Here is a 23,746-nt window from a genome sequence, read left to right as displayed (position 1 = left end):
GGGAGTGCCAGTTGTAACCTCGTACTAGATGTACTCAACATGGGCAAAACTCCACACATCCAGCAAGCCATCTGATTTTGTAGTTCGGCATAATGCTGTGCCCACTGCAGAAAGGAATTTGTCAGCTAAGATACGTGCATAGAGAATAAAGAGAAAATATTCAACCTTCATTGTCGTTTGAATAGGAGTTTGAGATCTTCTACAGGATCACAGGAACAAGAAGGCACATTTGTTTGCTCATTGCTTCCTGTGAAGGAGGTATAGGTTTTATTCTGCATATGTGAGTCCATGAAGATTGCCCCTATAATTTTACTGCAGTGGGAATACATAGTATGACCCAATATGGGCCTTTCCATTTTGGAGTTCAGTCTCCTGCTGTATTTGACTTCCAATCCTTTAGATAAACCATGTCTCTAGGACTTACATGGGGTGGGTTTTCAGTTACAGTTAAATCAAAACCATACTAAGTAACTTATGAATTAGATCAGCCTCAAGTGAATAATTTAATAATGTATTATAATCTTCATCTACTAACAAGTCCACTGTAAGAAATGGTTTTCCATATAACAACTCAAAAGGGCTGAGTCCCAGAGGTTGCTCTGAAGTGGTTCTTGCTCTGAAAAGTCCTATTGGTAAAAGAGTAACCCAATTTTGCTGGGTCTCTAAGCTAAGTTTAGCATGGTGTCGTTTTAAAGTATGATTAGCTTTGTCCACCTTTCCAGAAGATTGTGGATGCGAAGCTGAATTTAGAAAATATTTGATTTTTAATGCCTGTGCTATTTGTTGGGTTATTTGTGCAGTAAAAGAAGGACCATTGTCACTTTGCAGGGATTATGGAAGGCCAAATCTGGGAATACTTTCTCATAGTGAAACTTTGGTTACTACTTTGGCCTTTCCAGTTTTGCATGGAAAGGCCTCGATCCACCCGGTGAAAGTATCAATAAACACTGTTAGGAATTTATAGCCTTTGCAAAGAGGCATCTGTGTAATCAAGCTGCCAGTCCTCTCTTGGATATGATCCACACCTTTGGTTTGGTTTAAAAGTGGGGGTGGGTGCAGACTGCACTCTCTGGGTTTACCTGTGCACAAACAACACAGGATTGGCAGACCTGTTTTATCATAGCTGTTAAATTTTCTCCATCAAACACATTGCTGATTAAACGTCTTAGAGCATCTTTGCCCAAATAGGTAGCTTGGTGTAAACCTTGTATTACCTTCCATTGATTAATTTTGGGTATAAAGATTTTTCCCTCGCTGTTAACAAACCAGTTCCGTGTATCTTTAGTGTAACCTCATTTCTGGGCTATGAGGATCTCCTGGTCTGAATAGATTGGAGTTATGGACTCCATTGAGGTTAAGACTGGCATTAGATTTAGTGTCTGTTTATTTTGTCCTGCCAATTTGGCTGCACAGTCTGCTAAATTGTTTCCTTTATATTCTAGGGTCATATCCTTTGATGACCTTTCAGGTGAATCACAGCTACCTCCTTATGTAGGTGTACAGCCTCAAGAAGAGCAAGAATTTCAGGCCCATATTTGATTGTGGAATTATGGCTTGATAACAGTCCCCTTTTCTTCCAAGTTGCTCCATGGTCATGTAACACCAGAAAGGCATATTTGGAGTCAGTAGAAATAGTAATTTTCATACCCTTTGCCAATTGAAGAGCATGAGTAAGTGCTATTTAGTTCAGCCTTTTGAGAAGAAGTGTTGGTAGAAGGGCTTTTGCCTCAGTGGTCTTAATTAAACTATTGCATATCCAGCTTTTCTTTCTCCTTTATCCATGAAGCAACTACCATCAGTAAACCAACTGTCATCTGCATTTTTAATAGGGGAGTCCTTTAAATCTGGCCTGCTAGAGTAAACAAGATCAATAATTTGTGAGCAATCATGCTCTATCCTGGAAGTATAAATGTCAGGTCCAGGCATAAGGGTAGCTGGGTTTAGAATCTGGCATGCTTTAAGGATTATTTCAGGCATATCTAAAAGCATAGCCTGGTATTTAGTTAGTTGGCCTCCCATCATGCATTGGTAGCCCTTAGTCTCTAGGACACTCTGGACTCGATGTGGAGTCGTCACTGTCAGGGACTGTCCCATACTAAATTTTGAGGCCTCGTCTACCAGGAGGGCTGTTGCAGCCACTGCTGGAAGACAAGCAGCCACCCTGGGGCTACTTTTCAAGTAACTTTGAAACGGAGTCCACCGCTTTTGGCTCATTTCCTAACTTCTGAGTAAGAACTCCTAAGGCTTGTCCCTGTTTCTCTGGTACGTATAAAGTAAAAGTTTTTTCCAAAACCAGGGCTGATGAAAGCCTAGCCTTTAATGTTTGAAAAACCAGCTGGTAAGCTTTTATCCAGAGTAAAGTTTCCTCAATTAAGGGGAAATCCAGGAATCCATATATGCAAAAACCTGCCATACCTAGGAAAGTACTTTTTTTTTTTTTTGGAGTTGGGTGTCCAAGGTGTAATATAGCCTTTTTCCTGTCAAAGGACATGGTATAGTGGTGACCTGGTGTTTGCTCATATCCCAAATATTTTATCTTTTGTTTGGATATTTGCACCATTTTTGGAGAGACACGATATCCTGTCTGCCAAGAAATTAAGTAAAGTTATGGAATTGCTATCAGACATTTCTTTTGTGGGACCACAGATTAAGATATCATCCACATATTGGACTATAGGTCCTTGAGGCAGGGTGATATCATGAAGATCTTTGCTGAGTACAGCCCTGAATAATTGAGGACTGTCTTGAAATCCCTGAGGCAGGACTGTCCAAGTTAATTGAGCAGCTTGTGGGCTAGAGGGTGAGGCCCACTCAAAGGCAAATAGTGGCTGCATTTCCAGACTCAGAGGAATAAAAAAGAAGGCATCTTTTAAATCCAATATCGTAACCAGTTGGCATCACCAGGGATGTCAAGGTAAGGCTTTAGCTCTCCAAGTATTAAAGAGAATAAGCCACCCTCTTCTTTAGTAAGAGGAAATCTGCTTCCCAGTTTATACATTAAGTCTCATCCAAGTAATAGAGTGAGACAAGACAGAAGAACTAGGAAAACATGAGTAACCGATTGATTTTTATATTTACAGGTGAAAGGCATTGTCTGATGGCACGTTTTAGTTTCCCCTTCTATGCCAACAATTTAATGGTTGGAAAGACAAGTAGGACTGGAATGATGAATAAGAACAGAGTAAGTGGTTCTTGTATCAATAAGGAAATTGATAAACTTACCTCCCACATCCAGGATAATCTGAGGCTCAGTCATCTTGATGTCAGAGGGAGCTGGACCTGCCTCAGGGACCCATCATGTCAGATTTTCCAGTGTCAGCTCTTGGGCAGGGAAGTGAGTGCCTGAACTCCCCTTTCTCTGGAGATGAGGACAGTCTCTCTTCCACTGTCCTTCCTCTTTACAAGCAGGACATGGTCCAGGAAGAGAGCTCTTGTTGAGAAATTCTTTGTTCCAGTATCCCACTTGGTCACATCTGAAACATGATCTTTTATCTGGAGCCCACCCTTGACGTTGCCCGTGGTTAGTCCGGTGTTGTTGGGAGTTCACAATAGTGGCAGCCAATATTTGAGCCTATATCTTACCCTGTAATTTAGCCCTCTGGTCCTGTCCCTGTCTAACTGCCATATCTCTATTATTAAAAGCTCCTGTAGCCACCTCCAAGAGGTATTGAGTAGGAGTTTGAGGGCCTAAAGCCATTTTAGTTAGTTTCTGACATATCAGGTGCAGCAGATTGGTTTATGAAATGCAGGTTTAAAATGGTCACTCCCTCAGGTGTAGTTAGGCCCAAATTTGTATAGTCATGGATAGTTTCTACTAATTGACACTGAAATACAGTGGGGTTTTCATCAACTCCTTGGGTGACCCATTGAATCCTGTCACAGTATACAGGTTTAGGGAACCCCTTTTTCTTTCCTTCTATCAGGTAGATAATCATACAATTTTGTCTTTCCCTTCCATGATTATCCTCCTGGTAGTTCCCGTGGGGTTCAGTGTTTGGAGCAGCAGAGCCCCCCACCGGATAGCGTTCACTATCTCTCATCGCTACTTCATTAGCGAACTTCTGGGCTCATGCCCAAATTTGTTTTTCTTCCTCGGGGGTACAACAATGAGCTAGTATGATATATGTATCTTGCCAAGTGAAATCAAACATAATAGATACTTGTTGAAAGTCCTCAATAAGTTGAGAAGGGTTCTCAGAATACTGTCCTAGTTGTTGTTTTATCTGAGCTAGGTCTGTCATGGAGAAGAGCACATGGACTCTAAATTGTGCCCATTTCTCCATTAGTGGCCTCCCTAAGAGGACGCATTCCAAACTTGGGTGGAACTCCTGAAAGATAGGGGGTTCCGCTCCTAGTATGTCTAGCTGGACTGGAGGCAGAGCGGTCTTGGGGTCTATAAGGAGAAGGGATAGTAACAGAACAAGCCTCCTCTTTGTTTGGACAAGCCAGTGATTGCCCCCGAAGCCAAGGCTTACTAGGAGGAATGGACCTATTTAGACAATCATTATCCAATATGTCCCAAGTGGGTCTATTAACCTGCTAGGTCATTAGGCACATTCTGCAAGAGGCCCTCAGGTCCAATTCCTCATTTAGAGCCATAAAAGCCTGGACATAGGGGACTTCAGTCTACTTGTCTTGCTTCCTGCAGAAGAGATTCAAACAATAGATCATATTGAAGCTTAATGTCCCATTAATGGCCACTTTCCTTGTCTCCTAAGGGGTACTGAGGCCATCCATGTCTTGTTACAGTAGGAGATTAGTTTTTCTTCTTTAGTTCTTGTAATCCAAATTGTTTCCAGTGGGCCAAAAGGCATGCGAAGGGAGATTCCTTGGGGACAGAAGAAGAGGCTCCCATGCTTCTCCTTAGGAGAAAAGTAGAAAGAAAAGAGAGAGAAGGTCCATTAACCCTGAGAATGCCCCCCAACTCCCAGGTGGCATCCTTGTGCAGGATATATCAAAGGTTCCTGGTGTCAAAGTGACCGGAGGTGTTTCTTGAAGTTGGTATGATCACCAATCAGCCAACCAAGGACTCCTGAAGGGGGAATGCTACCATCCCTCTGCTTCCCCATTGCATTCTAGATTACAGACAGGTGCCTGTTGTAGGGACCAAAATAATGTACCCTGAAAGCAGTGCCCTAAAAGGCCATGTCTTGAAGAATATGCCCTGATGGCCATGCCTTGATTACCTAGTCTTTGATGAGCATGCTGTGGAGGCCATGCTTTAGTTTCTCGAAAAACCTAAGATTTTTAGCCCATGAAAAACACTAGAAAATTTATGGGGGGGGGTGGGGAGAGCTACCCCATTTTGTATTTTAAGTAGTTAGTAGAGGATATTGACTGAAAACGGTAAAGATAGGAATCCATCATGATCTAAGTGACATTCCAACACATATAGCCTTTAGAGCCAACTTCCCTAGAAAACGGTCCCTGACTGGGTTTTAATTCCTGTGAGTAGGGCCCCTTGGAAGTCACCCAGGTGACTCCTAGGAGGATACCCCAGGGATAAGTCCTGGGCTTTTCCACCCATTTCCCAAAGGGAGAGGCTGGCCAAGACAGAAAGAGGAGAATTCCACCGATACCCAAACTGGAGGTCAGGGATCAGGTTCTGCCGACAGCCTTCAGGCATCCACTAAAGAGTAGCCTTGGCCAGGATTCATCAGTTCCTGTTCGGCCTCCGATTGAGGTTTTCCTCAAAGGAAATTGGGATTGCATGATGCCAATGTTCCCAACTACATTGGGGGATCAGATGGGAGGAGACCAAGGATCCTGTCACCAGAGACTTGAGAATGGCAGCCTCGCTGTTCGCTGTTAACTGGCTGAAGGGTGCCCGTTGGGTGGTTTAAGAGTTTTGTTGAGGAGATAAAGAAAAGAGGGGGTGCTGCCTGCTCTTTCCTTACAGATAGAAGATGTTGATATCCCAGACGAGCCCCCATAGTAAGGTTGCAGGGTTTTTTTTTTTTTAACACAGTACCCGGGATTCGTTGTCTTGCCACTTAAAAGAATGAAGAGGTGGACACAAAATGTGTAGCGGGCACAAGTTTATTAGAGTATAAGTTTAGAAAATAAGAATAGTAGGAAAACTCTCTTTATAGAGAGGGGACATTCAAAAAAAATTTTTTTCAACGTTTATTTATTTTTGGGACAGAGAGAGACAGAGCATGAACGGGGGAGGGGCAGAGAGAGAGGGAGACACAGAATCGGAAACAGGCTCCAGGCTCTGAGCCATCAGCCCGGAGCCTGACGCGGGGCTCGAACTCACGGACCGCGAGATAGTGACCTGGCTGAAGTCGGACGCTTAACCAACTGTGCCACCCAGGCGCCCCCTAGAGAGGGGACATTCAAAAGTGAATGCCCACAGACTATAGGCAAAGATCTTTGTTTTATAAGGGTCTGGTTAGCACCCCCTTCCCTTCTCCCTCATTCCTTCTCAGGTTCTACCATTATTGACTGGACAGCTGTAGGTGCTGGGTTGTCCATTCCTGACTGGCTCAACTCCATTGTGTGAGGAGTCAGGCTGGTTATACTGTCCCCTGTATGACGTAAGTTTTATGGTTTAGCTAGGTATTTTGATTGTCAAATTCCTGACGAGAACCTGAGGGGGAGTAGGTGTGTCTCTTCCATTCTTAAGAGGGACCTTAGGCCCAAGGGGGTTTGCTGTAGTCAAACACTTGCAGCATTGTTCCCAAATAGTGTTTTTCCCCATCTAGGGACCTCAGGTCCTAACCCTTCCCTCTCTGCCATTTTATCCTGTTTCCCTACTATAGTGGTGCCCTTCCATTTTGGAATTAAATCCCCTTTTTCTTTTTCTTTTTTTTTCCTTTCTTTCTCTTTCTTTCTTTCTTTCTTTCTTTCTTTTCTTTCTTTCTTTTTCTTTCTTTCTTTCCTTTTCTCTTTCTTTCTTCCTTCCTCCCTCCCTACTTTCCTTCCTTCCTTCCTTCCTTCCTTCCTTCCTTCCTTCCTTCCTTCCTTCCTGTCTGTCAGCCTGTCTGTCTGCCTGTCTGCCTTTTAAATAAACCAGGTCTTCTCAGTTCTAGTAACTGTCAGATCAGGTTTAGGGAGGACATGGTCTGTGCTGTTGTCACCATTTCTCTGAAGTTTACCTCAAGTTGCCTAGTTTAGGCTACCATTTAAAGCAATCAGAACTAGAATTCACATCAATAAAGGTATGTCATTGAAACTTTTTTTTTCTCTCTTAAACCCTCATTTCCAGAGATAGCCAAATGAAGACTATTTTGCTTGTAAAACAAGTCTAATTTTGATTTGGTCTTGGGGCTCCTGGGTGGTTCAGTCAGTTCAGCGTCCAACTTGGGCTGGGGTCATGATCTCGTGGTTCGTGGGTTAGAGCCCCGCAGCACAGAACCTGGAGCCTGCTTCAGGTTCTGTGTCTCCCTTTCTCTGCACCTCCCTCACTTGCACTCTGTGTCTCTACTCTCAAAAACAAATTAAAAAAAGAAAAGAGATTCCAATGTGGAGGCTGGGTGAATGTGCATGTAATGGTTAGCCTATTAATATGGCTGTATCCAGAGGTTGTGCAGTGTAAATTCTTACCAGAGACTCTGTATAAGGGCAGGTCAACAAGGAAGAAGGCATGAGAAAATGAGTGAGAGCTGAGGTAAGTATCCATCCCTTTCCAAATTAAGTCCCATGATTAGAGTGTAAATTTTTATTTTTGCCCCCTCTCATGGCATGAGGGAAAGATCTCTCCAAAGTCTCCCTGTGTGCTTCCAGAATGCTGACTCACTACCAGGCTTCACAGTGGAGTATGTTCATTAGACCACAGTTTCTCAAACTTTCTGTGGTGGAGGACCAGTTTGCTTCCTCCCCTGCTCCTCCATCTACTGTGGGCTGACACTTTCATAAAATACAATGTAAATGAATCACTGAAAAAATGACACACAAAACAAAGACAAACAAAATACAAACCTGAGATTTAAATTACTAGGTTCAAATATTCTGTCAAATTGCAACAGACAAAATACATCAGTGGTAACCTAGTGTGGGGGCAGGAGGAATGAGAAGACTGAAGGATGCATGAAACCTACGGGGAAAAGCTTCTTTTTTGAATAATGAAAAAGTTCTAAAGTTGACTGTGGTGACTGAATGCACAACATTATGAATACACTAAAAGCCACTGAATTGCACACTTTTAATGGGTGAATTGTAGGTAGGGTATGTGAATTAAGTCTCAGTAAAGTGGTCTAAAACAAAAGATTATAGGAGCTTTATTCATACTTGCCAAACCTGGGAAGTAGCCAAGGTGTCCTTCCATAGGTGAGTGGATAAATCAACTCTGGTTTCTCCAGACAGTGGATATTATCCAACGCTAAAAGGGCATAAGCCACTAAGTCATGAAAAGACATGGAAGATCCTTAAATGCATATTACCAAGTAGAAGAAGCCAATCTGAAAAGGCCACACACTGTATAATCATACGATATGAAAGTCTGGAAAAGAAACAACTGTGAAGACAGTAAAAAATCAGTGGGTGCCAGGGATAAGGGGGCAAGATGGGATGAATAGGCAGAGCACAGAGGATTTTAGGGCAGTGTGTGACACTACAGTGGAGGACACATGTCATCACACATGTTCAAGCCCATAGAACGTCCAACACCAAGAGTGAACGCTAATGTAAAGTATGACTTTGAGTGATAATGATGTGTCAGTGTAGGCCCACTGATTGTAATAACTGCCCCATGCTGGTTCTGGGCGTTGATAGTGGGGGGAGGCTGTGTGTGTGTGGTAGGGAGGAAGAGGGGCATATGGGAACTCTGTACTTTCTGCCCAATTTTGCTGTGAAGCTAAAACTGCTCTAAAACTGCTCTACAGAAAGAAAAAGAGGAGGAGGAAACAGAAGACAGAAGAGGAAGAAGAAGTCCCGAATACCTCACAAGGCTCAGGTCAGTTGGCACCTGTTGTAAAAATTTCTCTGGCCTTCTCTTTTCTCCTTCCTGGGAGAAGAATTGATTACTCTGATTTCTGCGTTTTCATTATGTTCTTATTCCTACTTCCTTTACTGTTCATATCACTTTTCATAGCCATTTAAAGGACTCACTAAACTATGACCTGCCCAAGCGTTGAGGTGATACCATATTTTGTTGATATTTCTACTAGAAATACTACACTGTAGAGTTCAATAAAAGTTTGGTGTGTGATGGAACAAGAGACATTTTATAGCCAGTTTGTATCTTAAATGCAGTTTAAACAGATTTTGCCCGAGACTCTGTTCTACAGGCTTTTTGGAATCCTGAAAATAGCCGTTCCCCATGTGGCTCATCCCAGACATAGTGATGAGGATGGGAAAGAGAGAGCACTGGGGACTGGTCCTAGGAAATGGAAAACATATGAGAATCATTTTTTAAAACTTTTTTAATGTGGGGCACCTGGGTGGCTCAGTCGGTTGAGCATCTGACTTCGGCTCAGGTTGTGATCTCACGGTTCATGGGTTCGACCCCCACATCGGGCTCTGTGGTGGTAGCTCGGAGCCTGGAGCCTGTATCGGATTCTGTGTCCCTCTCTCTCTGCCCCTCCCCTGCTCACCATCTGTCTCTCTGTCTCACTCTCATAAAGAAAAACATTTGAAATGTTTTTTAATGTTTGTTTTTTGAGAGAGAGAGCGAGAGAGAGAGAGAGAGAGAGCATGAGCAGGGGAGAGACAGGGAGAGAGGGAGACACAGTCTCCAGGCTCTGAGCTGTCAGCACAGAGCCTGATTTGGGGCTTGAACCCACGAACCATGAGATCATGACCTGAGCCGAAGTCAGATGCTTAACAGCCTGAGCCACCTGGTGCCCCAAACATATGAGAATCATAAACCAATGACTTCTCCTTACTTATCTATATTGAATTCTTCAAATACAACCATATCATGTCCTAGAGCTTTTGGAAAATACTGCTTCTTGGACACAATCTAACCTAGCACAGTATGAACCAGACTTCTATGTGGTGACACAGGTCAGCTGGGAAGATGTCACAGCTGACATGTGAGAACACCTCACTCTACCAAAAGCCATCTCTGCTACCTCGGGATGGCTGCCTGAAATGCTCCTGTGAGAGCTTTATATTAAGGCTTAGGGGTTAGATGTATGTAAACTGTGTGAGATGTATGGCATGTTAAGCTTTGTTATTCATTTATGACTTCCTGAGAGTCGTACATAATCTAGTTCTTGAAAGCAGGTTCTCAGAGGGCAATAGAAGAAACCTATAAAGACTTTGGTGCCAAGAATGAAAAGGAAAAAGTACCTAAGGGGATGATAGAATAACAACAACAACAAAAATTTTCTTCTAGCATTTAATACACAAAGTAAATATTCGTAGCCATACAACTGCTTTAATTGTAGGACTAGGGTGACTCTTTATTTTAAGAAGTCACTTAATGTTTAAAAGAGAGGTGTTGAGAACATTGGGGATTTCATTGTGAGGGCTCTGCTATTTCCTAGCTAGGTGATCTTGAGAAGTCATTTACCCTCTCTTAGCTTCAGTTTTGTTCTTTGATAAAAGGGGCAACAGATACCTGTCCTGCTCACATCACGGGAGATTGTGAAAACTGCTTGCATCATAGGGTGATTGTGAGGTTGCTGCAAGTAAAATGCTTAAGTGTTGGCAAATGATTTATAACTGATGTTAGCATAGATATTGGCAAATCATTTGTATTTGATGTTAGCTGTGAACCTCCCCTACTAAATATCAGTGGAGGTAATTTCAGTGCTGTCAACAACAACAACAACAAAAAAGACCCCAAAACAGGTGTACCATCAATCCCTCATTCCTTTAAATTTTGAAGGCTCTTTGGGGCGCCTGGGTGGCTCAGTTGGTTAAACGTCCCACTTCACTCAGGTCATGATATCACAGTTTCCAGAGGCATCTGAAGGGAGATTCCTTGGGGATGAAAAAAGAAGCTCCTATGCTTCTCTTTAGGGAGAAAAGTAGAAAAGAGAGAGAAGGTCCATTATCCCTGAGAATGACCCCCCACTCCCAGGTGGCATCCCTTGTGCAGGATATGTCAAAGGTTCCTGGTGTCAAAGTGACCGGAGGTGTTTCTTGAAGTTGGTATGACCACCAATCAGCCAACCAAGGTCTCCTGAAGGGGGAATGCTACCATCCCCCTGCTTCCCCATTGCATTCTAGATTACAGATGGGTGCCTGTTGTAGGGACCAAAATAATGTACCCTGAAAGCAGTGCCCTAAAAGGCCATGCCTTGAAGAATATGCCCTGATGGCCATGCCTTGATTACCTAGTCTTTGATGAGCATGCTGTGGAGGCCATGCTTTAGTTTCTCGAAAAACCTAAGATTTTTAGCCCATGAAAAACACTAGAAAATTTATGGGGGGGGTGGGGAGAGCTACCCCATTTTGTATTTTAAGTAGTTAGTAGAGGATATTGACTGAAAACAGTAAAGATAGGAATCCATCATGATCTAAGTGACATTCCAACACATATAGCCTTTAGAGCCAACTTCCCTAGAAAACGGTCCCTGACTGGGTTTTAATTCAATCAGGTACTGATTTGGCTGGCTCCCAGTGGAGGTCTCCCAGCCTGAAGCAGCTAGACCAGAGATGTGGAGGGGATCACATTAGATCAATGAGGAGGAAACCTCACATGAGAGTCTTAAGATGGGCAGCTGTCCTGGTTAGTTAGGTGGCTGTCCCATGCCCAAGACAGACAACTTTGTATAAAGGACAAGAATAAAGAGAGGGCATCAAGTTTCTGGGTCTCATTACCATTCTACCCAGGGTACTAACTTCCAGCCAAAAGGCAGGCTTTCTTCTCCCTGTAGAGTAGCCATGGGTTAGAGAATTGCAGCCTGAGAATTCAATATGAAAGTGTTCCAATAAGACCATATTTCTCGAAAAGCCCCTGAAATAAGAGTAAAGGAAGAAAAGAGAGAGTATACTCACTGAATTTGCACCGGCTCAGAGTCCCAATGAAAAGACTCAACGTGCCATGCTGGGAACCAAATGATGAAGTTTTGAGGTGATGGTGGGGGGATGGTCTGGAGCCGATGGCCAAGAAAGAATTCTTGAAGACGTCTTTGGTACAAAAAGGTGGTTTTATTAAAGCACAGGGACAGGACCCATGGGCAGAAAGAGCTGGACTATAAGTGTTGGGGGATACTTTTATGGAGTAGGGGGAGACAAAGTCAAGAGAGAGTTCCTAAAGGGATTTTCATAGTCTAAAGACTCAGATAATTGGAGGCCTGGCTATAGTCACGATAAGGTTGTTTTTCCCTCAGTCAAAGCATTAACATTAAGACAGTAGGGGGTTCCTGGACATTAGGCTGTTGACAGGATTGCCTTTTTCTGGTGAACTGGTGGAGACTCTTTATCAGTTCAACCATTTGTTTTTTGTCCTTTCTTGGTTTTGAGTAGCCTGGAGTTATCTAAGGAATATCACACATTGCCCACAGTTGGCAGGTAGGGGATTGTGTGCTAGCTTGTGCTTGGCCCCTCAGCCAGCCTCACGCTCCCTCGTCAATAGGATGAAAAGATGAGGTAGGAAAACAGGATGGCAGGGTAGGGCAGAGGGACCTGCAGGAGGAGAGGTGGAGGGACCTTCTGGGCTGGTAGGTGGGGGAGGGGCTTTGGGCACACCCTCTCCAATTGTCCCCTCCCCCAACCCTCAGAAACCTTTTGTGACTTTTCAGTGTTCTGTAAGCCTGGAGAGTTAGATTGTCAGGCATCCGCACACTCGGAGCTCAGTTACCTATAGGCAGCCTTGCAATTCAGTTACCTATAGGCAGCTTTGTGATACTCTCATTTCAGAATAGTGCTACTGAACCATGTTGTGCTTTGGGTCAACATGCTTCGAGACTGACCCCAACTTCACCTTCTTGTATGGGTTGGGGTTGCTTCTTCTGTTCCTGTGCTACCTGATGGGGATTCCATTTCCAACTGGGAACACCAAACCCATCCAAAAGGTAAGGAATCCTGGGGGAGTCCTGAACAGACATTCGTATTGTTTCTACTTCTAGTCCCAAATTTTAAAATGAATTTGGTAGGATTAGACACAACTAAAATGGGAAGTCTAAAAGAAGAGATGTTCACTCCTCTAGGAAGAGAGATCTGGCAGGGCTAAGGGTTAAGAAAGTACTAAGGTTTAGTACTTATCTGGCTGTGGTGGCGGGTCTTGGATAAAATCCCAAACATAAGGATTCTGTAGTCTTAGTTTGGGTTTAGAGAGTATGGGATGTGTGTAAGAGAACAAGGTTCCCCAGCACCTGATCATGGGTCACCTTCTCATGTAAGATTTCACTGGACCGAGCCTTCATGTTGGGCTGATCAGGAGAAGACTGCTAAGCCTCTGAGACACACTGAGCAGAGACTAGGGTCCAAGCTCTGTCCCAGGATACAGGGTCCTACCTGATGGAGCACTGATGTGACTGTTGGTCCTCAGTTTCTGTTTTTTTTCCTTTAAGTTAGAAAGTATACACATGCGCACGTGCGCGCACACACACACACACACAGAGGGTGGCCCCAGGAGGAGCAGAGAGAGGGAGAGAGAGAATCCCAAGCAGTCTCTGTTCTGACAGCACAGATGGGGACCTTGAATTCACTGGAGACCAGTGAACAGAGATCATGACCTGAGCCGAAATCAAGTGTCAAACGCTTAAGTGTCTGAGCCACCCAGGCACCCCAAGAATGTCTCCATTTCTGAGAGCAGAGAGATGAGTTCCAGGCTCCTCATTCTTTCATTTTCATTCTAGCATCAAGGCAGAGCCAAGAGGAGGAGGAAAGGCAGTACACTGAAAGGTAAGGTTCTGCTTGTTCCACATGAGCTCTCCAAGGGTGACCCTTCCTGTCCTTCCCATGAGGTTCCAGTTCCATGATTTCTGAGGATGTCCGGTACTAGACAGAGTGCCCCTCTGAAAATGGAGGCCTCAGAACACTCAGAACTGGAGGCCCTTAGATTCCTGGCTCTGCCCAACCCTGAGTGTGGAGCCATGGTGGACCTGGGCAATCAATGGTTGTTGCCCAGTGGTGGCCGTGTGAGATGTCAGGAGTCAGAACTTCTGTCTCCTGATTTTGTGCAAGACCCGTGACATCACAGATACTCAGGATTCCTCCCTGAGGTAACCACGGACTTCTGTGCTTCACAGAGGTGGTTTGAGCATCACATGATGTAATGTAAATGAAATACTTTAATGCGATACCATGTGTCACATCATTGACCATTTGACCTCATCTACCGATTATTGGGGCATTCAGAATCTAATATCGCAAGGGTGTCTCACAAAGGGACTCCTGTATAATACCTGTGTTTCTACCTTCACTACATATAACCCACTCTCCTGGTTTCCCAGGTTGGAAATGCCTTCAGAGAGAAGAGGAAGAGATAAGGAAGTTGATGAGTAATATAAGGAGGTGACTACTCTTTCCCCTTCTATCCTGATCTCTCCTAGAGCATGATTTATGCAATTGTATGAATTCAGTGCAACCTGCCAGTCATGGGAGGGGGGTAGCCATAGGAATGGGTACGTGAATGAGGGCCCTGGGGTGAAGGTTACTGAGTGTATTATGAAGTCATAAATGTGGGGCATTGTGAAGGAGCAGCAGGCTTCAGGTGGCCCCTCCCTTGGCAGGTCAGCAGGTGCTCCTTCCCTTGTTCTGGCCCTGGCTGCAGCTTTGTACCTCCTGTCTCCTGCAGCCCCCTAGGCCGGCAACGTGATACAATCTACTTTCGTCAACTGTTATGTCCAGACCCCTTCTGTGAGGTGTGTAATAACACAACTGCTGAGATCAATCGGATGCTGTACCCAGAGGCCCTCGAAGATGCTACTTCCTTGGGTTCCACAGCTCCTGTGACTGACTCATTGTTCACTTCATCCCCTGCCTTCTCAGCAGACCCTCCAGGAGACCTAACATCAGCTTCTCTGCCTGAGCCTTCCCTGCCACTTGCCTCCACCTTCCCACCTAACCCAATGACCCCCTTGGCTGACTATGTTCCACTCTCACCACCGGATCACTCTTTGCCACCACAGCCTTGTCCTCCCTTGGAATCTGATTTCCCTGAGGACCATTTCCCAGCCCAACCCCTTGCCGTTTCCCCTCTCCCACCATGTGATGCTCAGACAGTGGACCCTGTTGTTCAACCAGAGGCCAAATTGTCTCTAAATACCATCTTCTCTCTTGAGTCCACCGTTTCCCAAGATGTCAACTCCTTATCGGAGTTGCCCCAGACAAAGAATCCCACTGAGACCTGTGCTTGTCATCATGCACCACCAACCCTGTCTGTTTCACCACCACCAGACAGCACTTTAACTGTGGCTCAATCTAAATCAATTTCCATCACCTTGAAGCCTGTTCCGGAGAACTCATCTCCAGATGGCCCTGTTGGATTGTCCACTCATATCCCAACAACCACAGGCATTGACCATGCAAGCTTGGGTGTCTCAGACTTCTCTTGGTGGAAAACTCATGCCAAAGACTTCTTCCCTTCTTCCTTGGCTCAATGTGATTTCAGCCAAGAGATTCTTGCCCTCCGTTCTGAGGATTCTTCCAGGGGAGACCCTGTGGCCTATGTTGTAGAGCCTGGTAACCTGTCTTTCCTCAGCCCCAAAGTCCTGGCACTTCTGGAGAAACAAGTCCAAAAGAGGAGTGATTTCTTGATATGGAAGGGAAAGAAGGGTTCTTTTCCAAAACAACTCAGGCCAGACTACACACTAAATTCTTTGGGAAAAATGTCAGAGTCAGTTGCTGCCCAGCCTGGCTTGGCAGCCTCCCTTCCTTTCTGGAACAGCAAAGACAAATCAAAGGAGCTGCATGTGCATCAGCAGCCCCCCTATCCTACAACCTTGGTAGAGGTCCATTTACAGCAAACACCTTTGCAGCTCTTCTGGGGTCTCCCAACTCTGCACACTGAGTCTTTGCCGTCTGTTGCCCATGTCTCAGAGGATTGTTCCTCAACCTTTATTTTCAATAGAATCTCTACCTCCACAGACCAGGAATCCCCAGGACTTCCGCCTCCACTTCCTCAAGCCCTGCCTGAGATCCAGCCTCAATCCCTGCCTCAACCCCAGCCTGAACCCCAGCCTCAACCCCAGCCCGAACCCCAGCCTCAACCCCAGCCCCTACCTCCCACTCAAGTCCAGCCTGAGACCTATCTTCAATCCCCACTCCCAATCCTGCCATCTAGTCCTCTACCCCAGATTAAGAGCTGTGGAGTGTGTTTTCATAGACCCCAGAATGAATTGGAGTCTCTCATCCCCTCTGAAATTCAAGACCTAGAATGGAATGTTTTGCAGAAGCAACAGGCAAGTTTGTGGGGTTTACCCGCTGTGGTTCAAAGATCCCATGAGGCCTTTTGTCCTTCGGCTCCTAACCTGTCTAACCGCCGGGCCTTCCAGGCCCATGGTGCAGTCTCTATCCTTCCTGGACAGTTTCCTCTCAGTGATGAGCTTCGTAAAAAACTAGAGCATCACCTCCGAAAGAGGCTCATCCAGCACCGATGGGGCCTTCCCCGCAGGATCCATGAGTCTCTATCACTGATGAGGCCTCCGAAGAATTTTTCAAACATACCTGAGATGGGGCACTATCATAGACTCCAACAGACCTCTAAGAGTCAGAGTAGCAACACTCTAAATGTTGGGTTGAGCCCACCTGAAAGCTTCCATGAGGGGCACTCAGAAATGCTTCAGCTAGAGGACCCCTTTGGGAAGGATCTGGGAAACAACCCAGAGAATGGGCCAAAAGATCATCTGTTGAGTGACCCAGAGAGCTCTTCAGATAAGGATAAGGGGTATGATGCTGAGGAAGAACTTATGAGCCCATCCGAGACTACATCAAGGGCATCTGTGGAGAGACTAGGCCAAAGGCAACTTGAAAATGTCCTCAGAATACATCTGAGCAAAAAGTTGGAAGAAATCAATGAGGGTCAGCTCCCCGGGACCGTGCATAGTTCATGGCACACTGTGAATGAGACATTGCTTCATCCTGAGAAATCCAACACTGAAATACAACAGAGAGTTCTGCCACCATCAGTGGGTGGGGAATATTGCCTGAATACCTCCCGGGAGCTTTCCTTCATTGAATCTAACGCACAGCAGATGCTGGAGTCCCATATTAAACAATTCCATCATAGAATGTTAGGGGGCGTTCCCCCTAAGGACCTTGAATCCATAGCTATCTTTAAATTGAAAGAGGCCCCATCCCAGTCCTTATCCCATTCGAACCTTCCCTGCTCAACCAACCTGATTTCTGAGGCCAACTCTAAATCTGGGGACTTCAAGTCCCTTAGAGGAAGCTCTAAATCTCTCCATGGAGACAAAGTGGGAACAGCAAATTCAGCCCCCATCCTGGATCATTCTCTCCCTACCACCTCAACTGTAGGCAAGGAAGGACAGGGAATCCCAGCAAAATCACCGCGTCCTATCAAACATGGGCTTGCAGAGGAAGTTCAGAAAATGAAGGATGGCAGACAGACTCTTCAACCTATCAGACATAGCAGCATAGGCAAAGCAAGCCAGACACAGACTGTGCCAGCCAACAGATGGCCCTCAAAGCAGCCCGCAAGGCAAGCTGGCACCAGGCGTGAGCCAAAGGATAAGACCATAAATCCCAGTGATAGAGTCAAGATGCAACAGGGCAAAATGGTGGTGAATCCAGAACCTGTTTCTGTGCCCAAAGTGTCCAGGCCTGAGGAGCTAGATGGGCGTCAATCAATACCTAGAGATAGCTTGACAACCAGCCAGCCAGGAAGCCCCCAAATGATAAATGTGAATGCAAATAAGGACAAAAGTACCATGACCATTAAAAGCCACCCACCAAACACATCAATTCCCCAAGATCCTAATTTAACAGAATGGCTGTGTAAGGAATTAAAGCTTAAATTGGAGCACAGAGAGCAGAGCTGGGCCCAGAGCAAAGACAACGACCTGCCCCCCTCGACTTCCAAGGCCTCCCTGACTCATGACCAGGAGGACTCCAGTGGGGACATGGGAGCTTCCCAGGTGCTTCACGTCCATGTGCAGGACACAGGAATTAGTACGGAACAGCAGCAGGATACCTGGGTCCCTAAGCATGTCTTAAGGAAGCACCAGCACAAGAATCTCCCACCAGCTACAGAGACAGTGAGCCCTCCGTGTTCCAAAGCACAAGAGTTTGGTGGAGGGGATGCAGGGTTGGGGACATCCCAGCCTATAAGGAAGAGTTGCCCTCCTCGGGACGTGGCACTGGCGGAGAAGCCTGGGAGCCAATCCTCCCGCACCCTATCACAGAAGGGTCAGCCTCCCCCTGAAAGCCTTTTTAGAAAAAAAGTGAAGGCTATATTACAATGGCTGAATCCTGGCAGAAAGTGCAAAAGACAAGAAAACTCCCAGGAAAAGGGCATCCTGCCATGTGTGCAAAGCAGAGGCATGGTTCAAGGTAGAGCTGCCTTTACTGGGAGGACCGAAGCTCAGAAACTCAGGAAAGATGTTGGGAAGTTCTTAGAAGAGAAGATGGGGCACCGGCATGCTACAGATAGCGCCTGTCCTCAACAGCCCCTTCTGTCCTCAGCCAAGTTTGGGAAACCTCGGAAGGAAGCACAAGTGCAGGCCCAGGCACAGCCTGCCCAGGGGCCTCCTCTCAGCTACAGGGCTCCCTCCTGTAAAGAGAGAAATACCAAGTCTTGTTACCAAGAAGCTGTCTTTGTGGGCCACAGCCATTCTCCAAGTATTAGACAGATCAGGGACAAGGGCAGACACCGCCAGGAACCTGTGTTGTGTCAGAACCATCGCCCGTCTGTGCCCCACAGGGAGCCTGTGCCCCACCCACACTGCACCTGCAGGCATCAAGCTGGCCAGGGGCCTCCAGCCACTCTTACCACTGCTAAAGGCATGGTATTTGGAGATCGGTGTCTATCATTGAGACAGAAAACCCTTCTCCAGAATTTCGAGAGGGGGAAATTTCCCAGCCCGAATCCCACAAAATAATCCCTTTGATTCTCCCCAATAAACATTCCTCTAACAGTGAGGTCTGTTCTGTGTACTATGTTGGTTCAAGGTGACCAGTCCGCCTGTTGAGGGGGATCTCTTGGGGGACCATGTAGTCCAAGCCCATTTCCTCTCTGATGAAAGTTGAGGAGATGGGCTCTGTTCTCCTGCCTCTTAGCAGCTCTCTCCTCTGCCCTCATTGAACGATTTATACCTTTTAGAGTAAGTCTTCTCTATCTGAGGAGGATCAAAGACAGGTATAGTTTTCAGAACATAATGATTAAGCCACTGTTTCCTTCTTGCCTGTTAGTGTTACAGTGGCTTCCAGTTAGCAGAGGATCCCACAGGTGGGTGAACTCTGAATGGGAGTGTTTGGGCTGGTTGGGGTAGGGTCTAGGAACAGCATAGATGCTGCTTAAGCATCTGTCGTGTGGGTCATGTTAAACTTGACATGGGGGTTTCCTACTGGAAGCTGTCAAGCTTGGCACCCCCTTTTGGAGAAGGGGACCTTGGTTCCTTCCTTCTATCCACACTTGATGGCAATATACAAGATCTTGCCTTTAGTGTGGACAGTTCTCCCATTGCGATGGAGGTACCACCTTTGATATTCGTGGCCTTAGTGGAGCCAAGGTAGATCTCCTCCAGAAGACCTGCAGTTTATGAACCAGAGGTGAGTTCTACACTGTGCACCAGCATACAGATAGTTGGGGGCTTTTCCACGGAATGCTGTTTTTTGTTTTTTGGTTTTGTTTTTTTTTTTTTTTGGCCAAGACAGCACACCTATCCACCCTTACAATAGGATTCTCCCACGCTTACAATAGGACTCTGGAGGGAAGGCGATGCCACATGAGGCTGGAACTCAAAAATGGAGTGAGTGTCCTAGTGAATGTTCAGTGTTAAAAAACCATTGAAGCCCTCTTTGAACAAGAAGATACAAATGTGGTATCCTTCTTGTCAAGGATCATGCCATTGACCCTGCAGTATCTGAACATTAAGGTCGCAGAAAGAATGCAGAGTCTGATTCTGTGGAGGTCCCGAGAGAGACAATAGGTGAGATGGGGCCCAGGGCAGGCAACATGAAGACAAAGTACTGGAGGTTGTAACATCTATGTGGATAGATCAGCCAATAACCCAGTGTTCCAATTTCTACATAATCTCATTTTAGAGTCCTTTACTGCCCATCCGGTGCAGTTACTGACACCCTGTAGATCTTAATACTGGGAATACTTCTGCCATCAGGAATATTATAGTCTGGCATTCTGTCCTTTTACCTCCTCCTCCTATCCTTCCGGCTTATATGCCCCCTGGTATCAACTCCACATCATTCATTTTTCTACTTGTTGTCTATGTACCAAGGCCTTGTCTTCCTGATCATCTATCAGGTAACAAAATTTAAAAGATCCAGGAGCACCTGGGTGGCTCAGTCGGGTAAGCGTCCAGCTTCGGCTCAGGTCATGATCTCGTGGTCCGTGAGTTTGAGCCCCACGTGGGGCTCGGTGCTAACAGCCCAGAGCCTGGAGCCTGCTTGGGATTCTGTGTCTCCGTCTCTCTCTCTGCCCCTTCGTCAGCTCACACTCTGTGTCTCTCCCTGTCTTCCTGAAAAATAACCATTAAAAAAAAATTAAAAGACAGGGTTCACTGGGTGGCTCAGTCATTTTAGCGGCTGACTCTTGCTCTTAGCTCAGGTCATGATCTCGCGCAGGCTCTGCACAGAACCTGCTTGGGATTCTGTCTCTCCTTCTCTGCCTCTCCCCCACTTGTGCTCTCCCTGCGTCTCTCTCGAAATAAATAAACATGAAAAATTTTTAAATAAAAACCTCCAGTACAAATGGGCCCCATCCAATCCCCTTCAGTCGTCCTTGTCTGGCAAATTGTCGTCTCTCTGCTTTTTCTAGAAATACATTTCTCCAAGTTACTGATCACTATTAGAAATATCACAATTGAGTCTATTGATGCCACAAGAAATTCAGTCCCAGCACTACTTGCAAATCACTCATTCATCTCACAAATACTTATCCCAGGCTTACATGTAAACAAAAGAATTGGAGTTAGGTCACTATTTCCTTCGTCTGTTCTCTTGCCAATTCTACTCAGATCTATTTTAAATTTCCTTCACTTTCCTCAACTTAGGCCCTCTTCATTTTCCCTGCAGATGTGCTGGACCACAGTTCACAGAGGAGCTAGAAAGCCATGAGATGGAGCTCTTCATCAGAACACAACACAGCAAAACCTTCCAACAATATTTCCCCATTCCTCTTTCCTTCCCCAGTGCCGAAGGAAATACTCTTTATTGAGAGATCCCTAAATTCTAGTCTTGATGGGACTGAGCCTCCCTTGCCAGGTCTCCTCCTGCTCCTTTCCCTCTTTTACTTTTTTAAGCTTTTTTACTACAGAAATGTTTAAACATGCACAAGAGCAGCTAGAACAATAGAACTTCCCACACGCCCCTCACCCAAGTTGCACTATTATCATGTGGCAGGTGTGATTACGATTAAAGTGCAAAAGCCCATTGTAAGATCTTCCCATCTAGGGGCTCCTCAGTCGGTTAAGCATCTGAGTCTTGGTTTAGGATCAAGTAATAATCTCAGGTTCACGAGTTCCAGCCTCACATCAGGCTCTGTGTTGCTGGTGTGGAGCCTGCTTGGGATTCTCTCTGCTCCTCCTCCTCCCTCTCTCTCTGCTCTCCCCCCCTCATGCTTGCTCTCTCTGTCTCTCAAAATAAACAAACATAAATAAACATCTTGCCATCCATCTCCAAGACATATGCTATGTGCCCATGTCAAAGCTCTCACATTTCTTTGATATTTATCACCTGTGGAACATACTTATTCACAATAGATGTACGCAGCATTGGTGCCAAAAAAGCACTGAGCTTACAGGCACTTTGGCAATCAGTTCTGCTCTGCCTTGCAGTCAACCCTGAGGAGCCCTTTGAGTGAATTCCTCACCTCCACATGAGAAGTAATCTCACAGAGCAAATTGAGGGCACGATCTCACTGTCCTTTCATCACACAGTCAGTATAACATGCAAAAAGTATAGAAGAACACTATACATGTTGATAAAGACTCAACACTGCTCTATGTGTTTTCAAATATTTAGAAGAAAAACTTTTCCCGCCACTTTTAAAATGAACTATTGTGTTTCAAGTTAACACAGTAGATCAAACACTCCTCTCTTTCCCCAAAGGCCATTAAAAGTAAAAGATTAGATGAAAAAATGCTCGATGCCATTAGCCATCAGGGAAATGCAAATCAAAACCAGTATTTCACAGCACTTCACACCCACAAGGATGGCTAGAATCAAAAAGATAATCCAAGTGTTGGTGGGACTGTGGAGAATTTAGAACCCCATATGATGCCGGTGGGAATGGAAAATATTGCAGCTGTTTTGGAAAACAGTCTGGCAGTTGCTCAAAATGTTAAACATCCAGTTATCATATAACCCAGCAGATGACTCCTAGGTGTCTACTCGAGAGCACTGAAAACAGAGGTCTACACAAAAACTTGTATACAAATGTTCACAGCTATATTATTCATAACGTCACAAGATGGAAACAACACAAACATCCATCAACTGATAAATGGGTAAATAAAACAGGACTTACCCACATGATATATTTTTTGGCAATAAAAAGACCAATACATGCCACAACATGGATGAACCTTGAAAACATGTTCAGTGAAAGAAGCCAGTCAGAAATGACCACACATGATTCCATTCACATGAAATGTCCAGAATAGGGAAATCGGGAGACAGAAAGTAGATTCAGCCTAGAGCTGGGGCCTGGAGGTGGGGTGGAGGGGGGCTGAGGGGAGAGGGGAATGACAGGCAAAAGGTTGCAGGTGTTTTTCTCTGAAGTCGTGGAAATGTTTTAGAATTGTGATGCACATGTCTGTGCATATACTGAAAATCATGGACTTATCCACGTCAAATGGGTGAATTATATGGTATGTGAAATATATTTCAATAAAGCTGTGGAACAGAAGTACTTACGGATGACAAAAAAGGGGAGCGGGTAAGGAAAAAGATGTCAACACATTTTTGGAAGATGGGAATCTGGTGGAGGAGCAGTAACTGACTAGCAGAGCAAATGAGGTGCTAGCAAACCAATTCACACTGCAGAACCCAGAAGACAGTAACCTGGAAGCACTAGACAAAAAAGACCTTAGGGGATCCATGTAGTATACATGATGACGTTTTGTCCTTTTTGTTTGTTTTATATTGTGTATAATTTCTAAAATATTTTTTCTTTCTTTTTTCTTTTTTTGGTTTTGAATGGGGTTGTTCTTTGCCAGTATTTTGTTAAAACCTTGGTGAAATGTTAGCATGCTTCATATGTGCAGACCATCCCAGGGTTCTTGTCTGGGACAGAGCTCGAGACAACTGTTTTAAAGTTGGCATTGCGCACTTCTGGGGTCTGGGTATGGTGGCGGCAGCAGCTCCTGGAATCAAAGCCGGAAATCTCAAAGGTTGGGTTAAATTCATTTTTAAAGTATATATATTTGAAAATAAATTGTGGAGAAGTCGCATAGATGGTAGAGCCATATACCCTTTATCCAGATTTACCTACTAACAGTTTGAACTATTTACAATTTCTGTCTGCTTTCCTCCTTTCCCTTCTCTCTCCACACGAACGCACAGATACATGTATGAAAAACATACATACGTTCTTGAACGTTTGAGAATATATTTCATGCATCATGTACTTTCGCCCTGAACATTTCATTGTGTAATTCTTTTCTTTTTTAAATTTTAACGTTTATTTAGTTTTGAGAGAGAGAGAGCGTGCAAGTAGGGGAAGAGCAGGGAGAGAGGGAGACAGGGAATCCAAAGCAGGTTCCAG

The 23,746-nt window shown here is 45.1% G+C and overlaps 1 protein-coding gene across 2 annotated transcripts in view; it reads left to right on the top strand.

Annotated features, from left to right (window-relative positions):
* Positions 1-18,942, top strand: part of LOC128312221 (spermatogenesis-associated protein 31D4-like) — a 99,022-nt gene extending 80,080 nt beyond the window's left edge. For both annotated transcript variants that reach the window (XM_053205222.1, XM_053205223.1), the window contains 6 exons: positions 3,081-3,181; positions 8,826-8,896; positions 12,757-12,911; positions 13,698-13,743; positions 14,295-14,355; positions 14,639-18,942. In XM_053205222.1, coding sequence (XP_053061197.1) covers positions 12,774-12,911; positions 13,698-13,743; positions 14,295-14,355; positions 14,639-18,902 — 4,509 coding nt within the window. In that variant the 5' untranslated portion in view covers positions 3,081-3,181; positions 8,826-8,896; positions 12,757-12,773 and the 3' untranslated portion in view covers positions 18,903-18,942. The remainder of the gene's footprint in view (positions 1-3,080; positions 3,182-8,825; positions 8,897-12,756; positions 12,912-13,697; positions 13,744-14,294; positions 14,356-14,638) is intronic.
* Positions 18,943-23,746: the final 4,804 nt, after the last annotated feature.

This window comes from Acinonyx jubatus, chromosome D4 (genome assembly GCF_027475565.1).
Source record: "Acinonyx jubatus isolate Ajub_Pintada_27869175 chromosome D4, VMU_Ajub_asm_v1.0, whole genome shotgun sequence".
Lineage (NCBI taxonomy): Eukaryota > Metazoa > Chordata > Mammalia > Carnivora > Felidae > Acinonyx > Acinonyx jubatus.
Note: the sequence above shows the minus strand (reverse complement) of the source record. Positions and strands in the feature narration are given on the sequence as shown.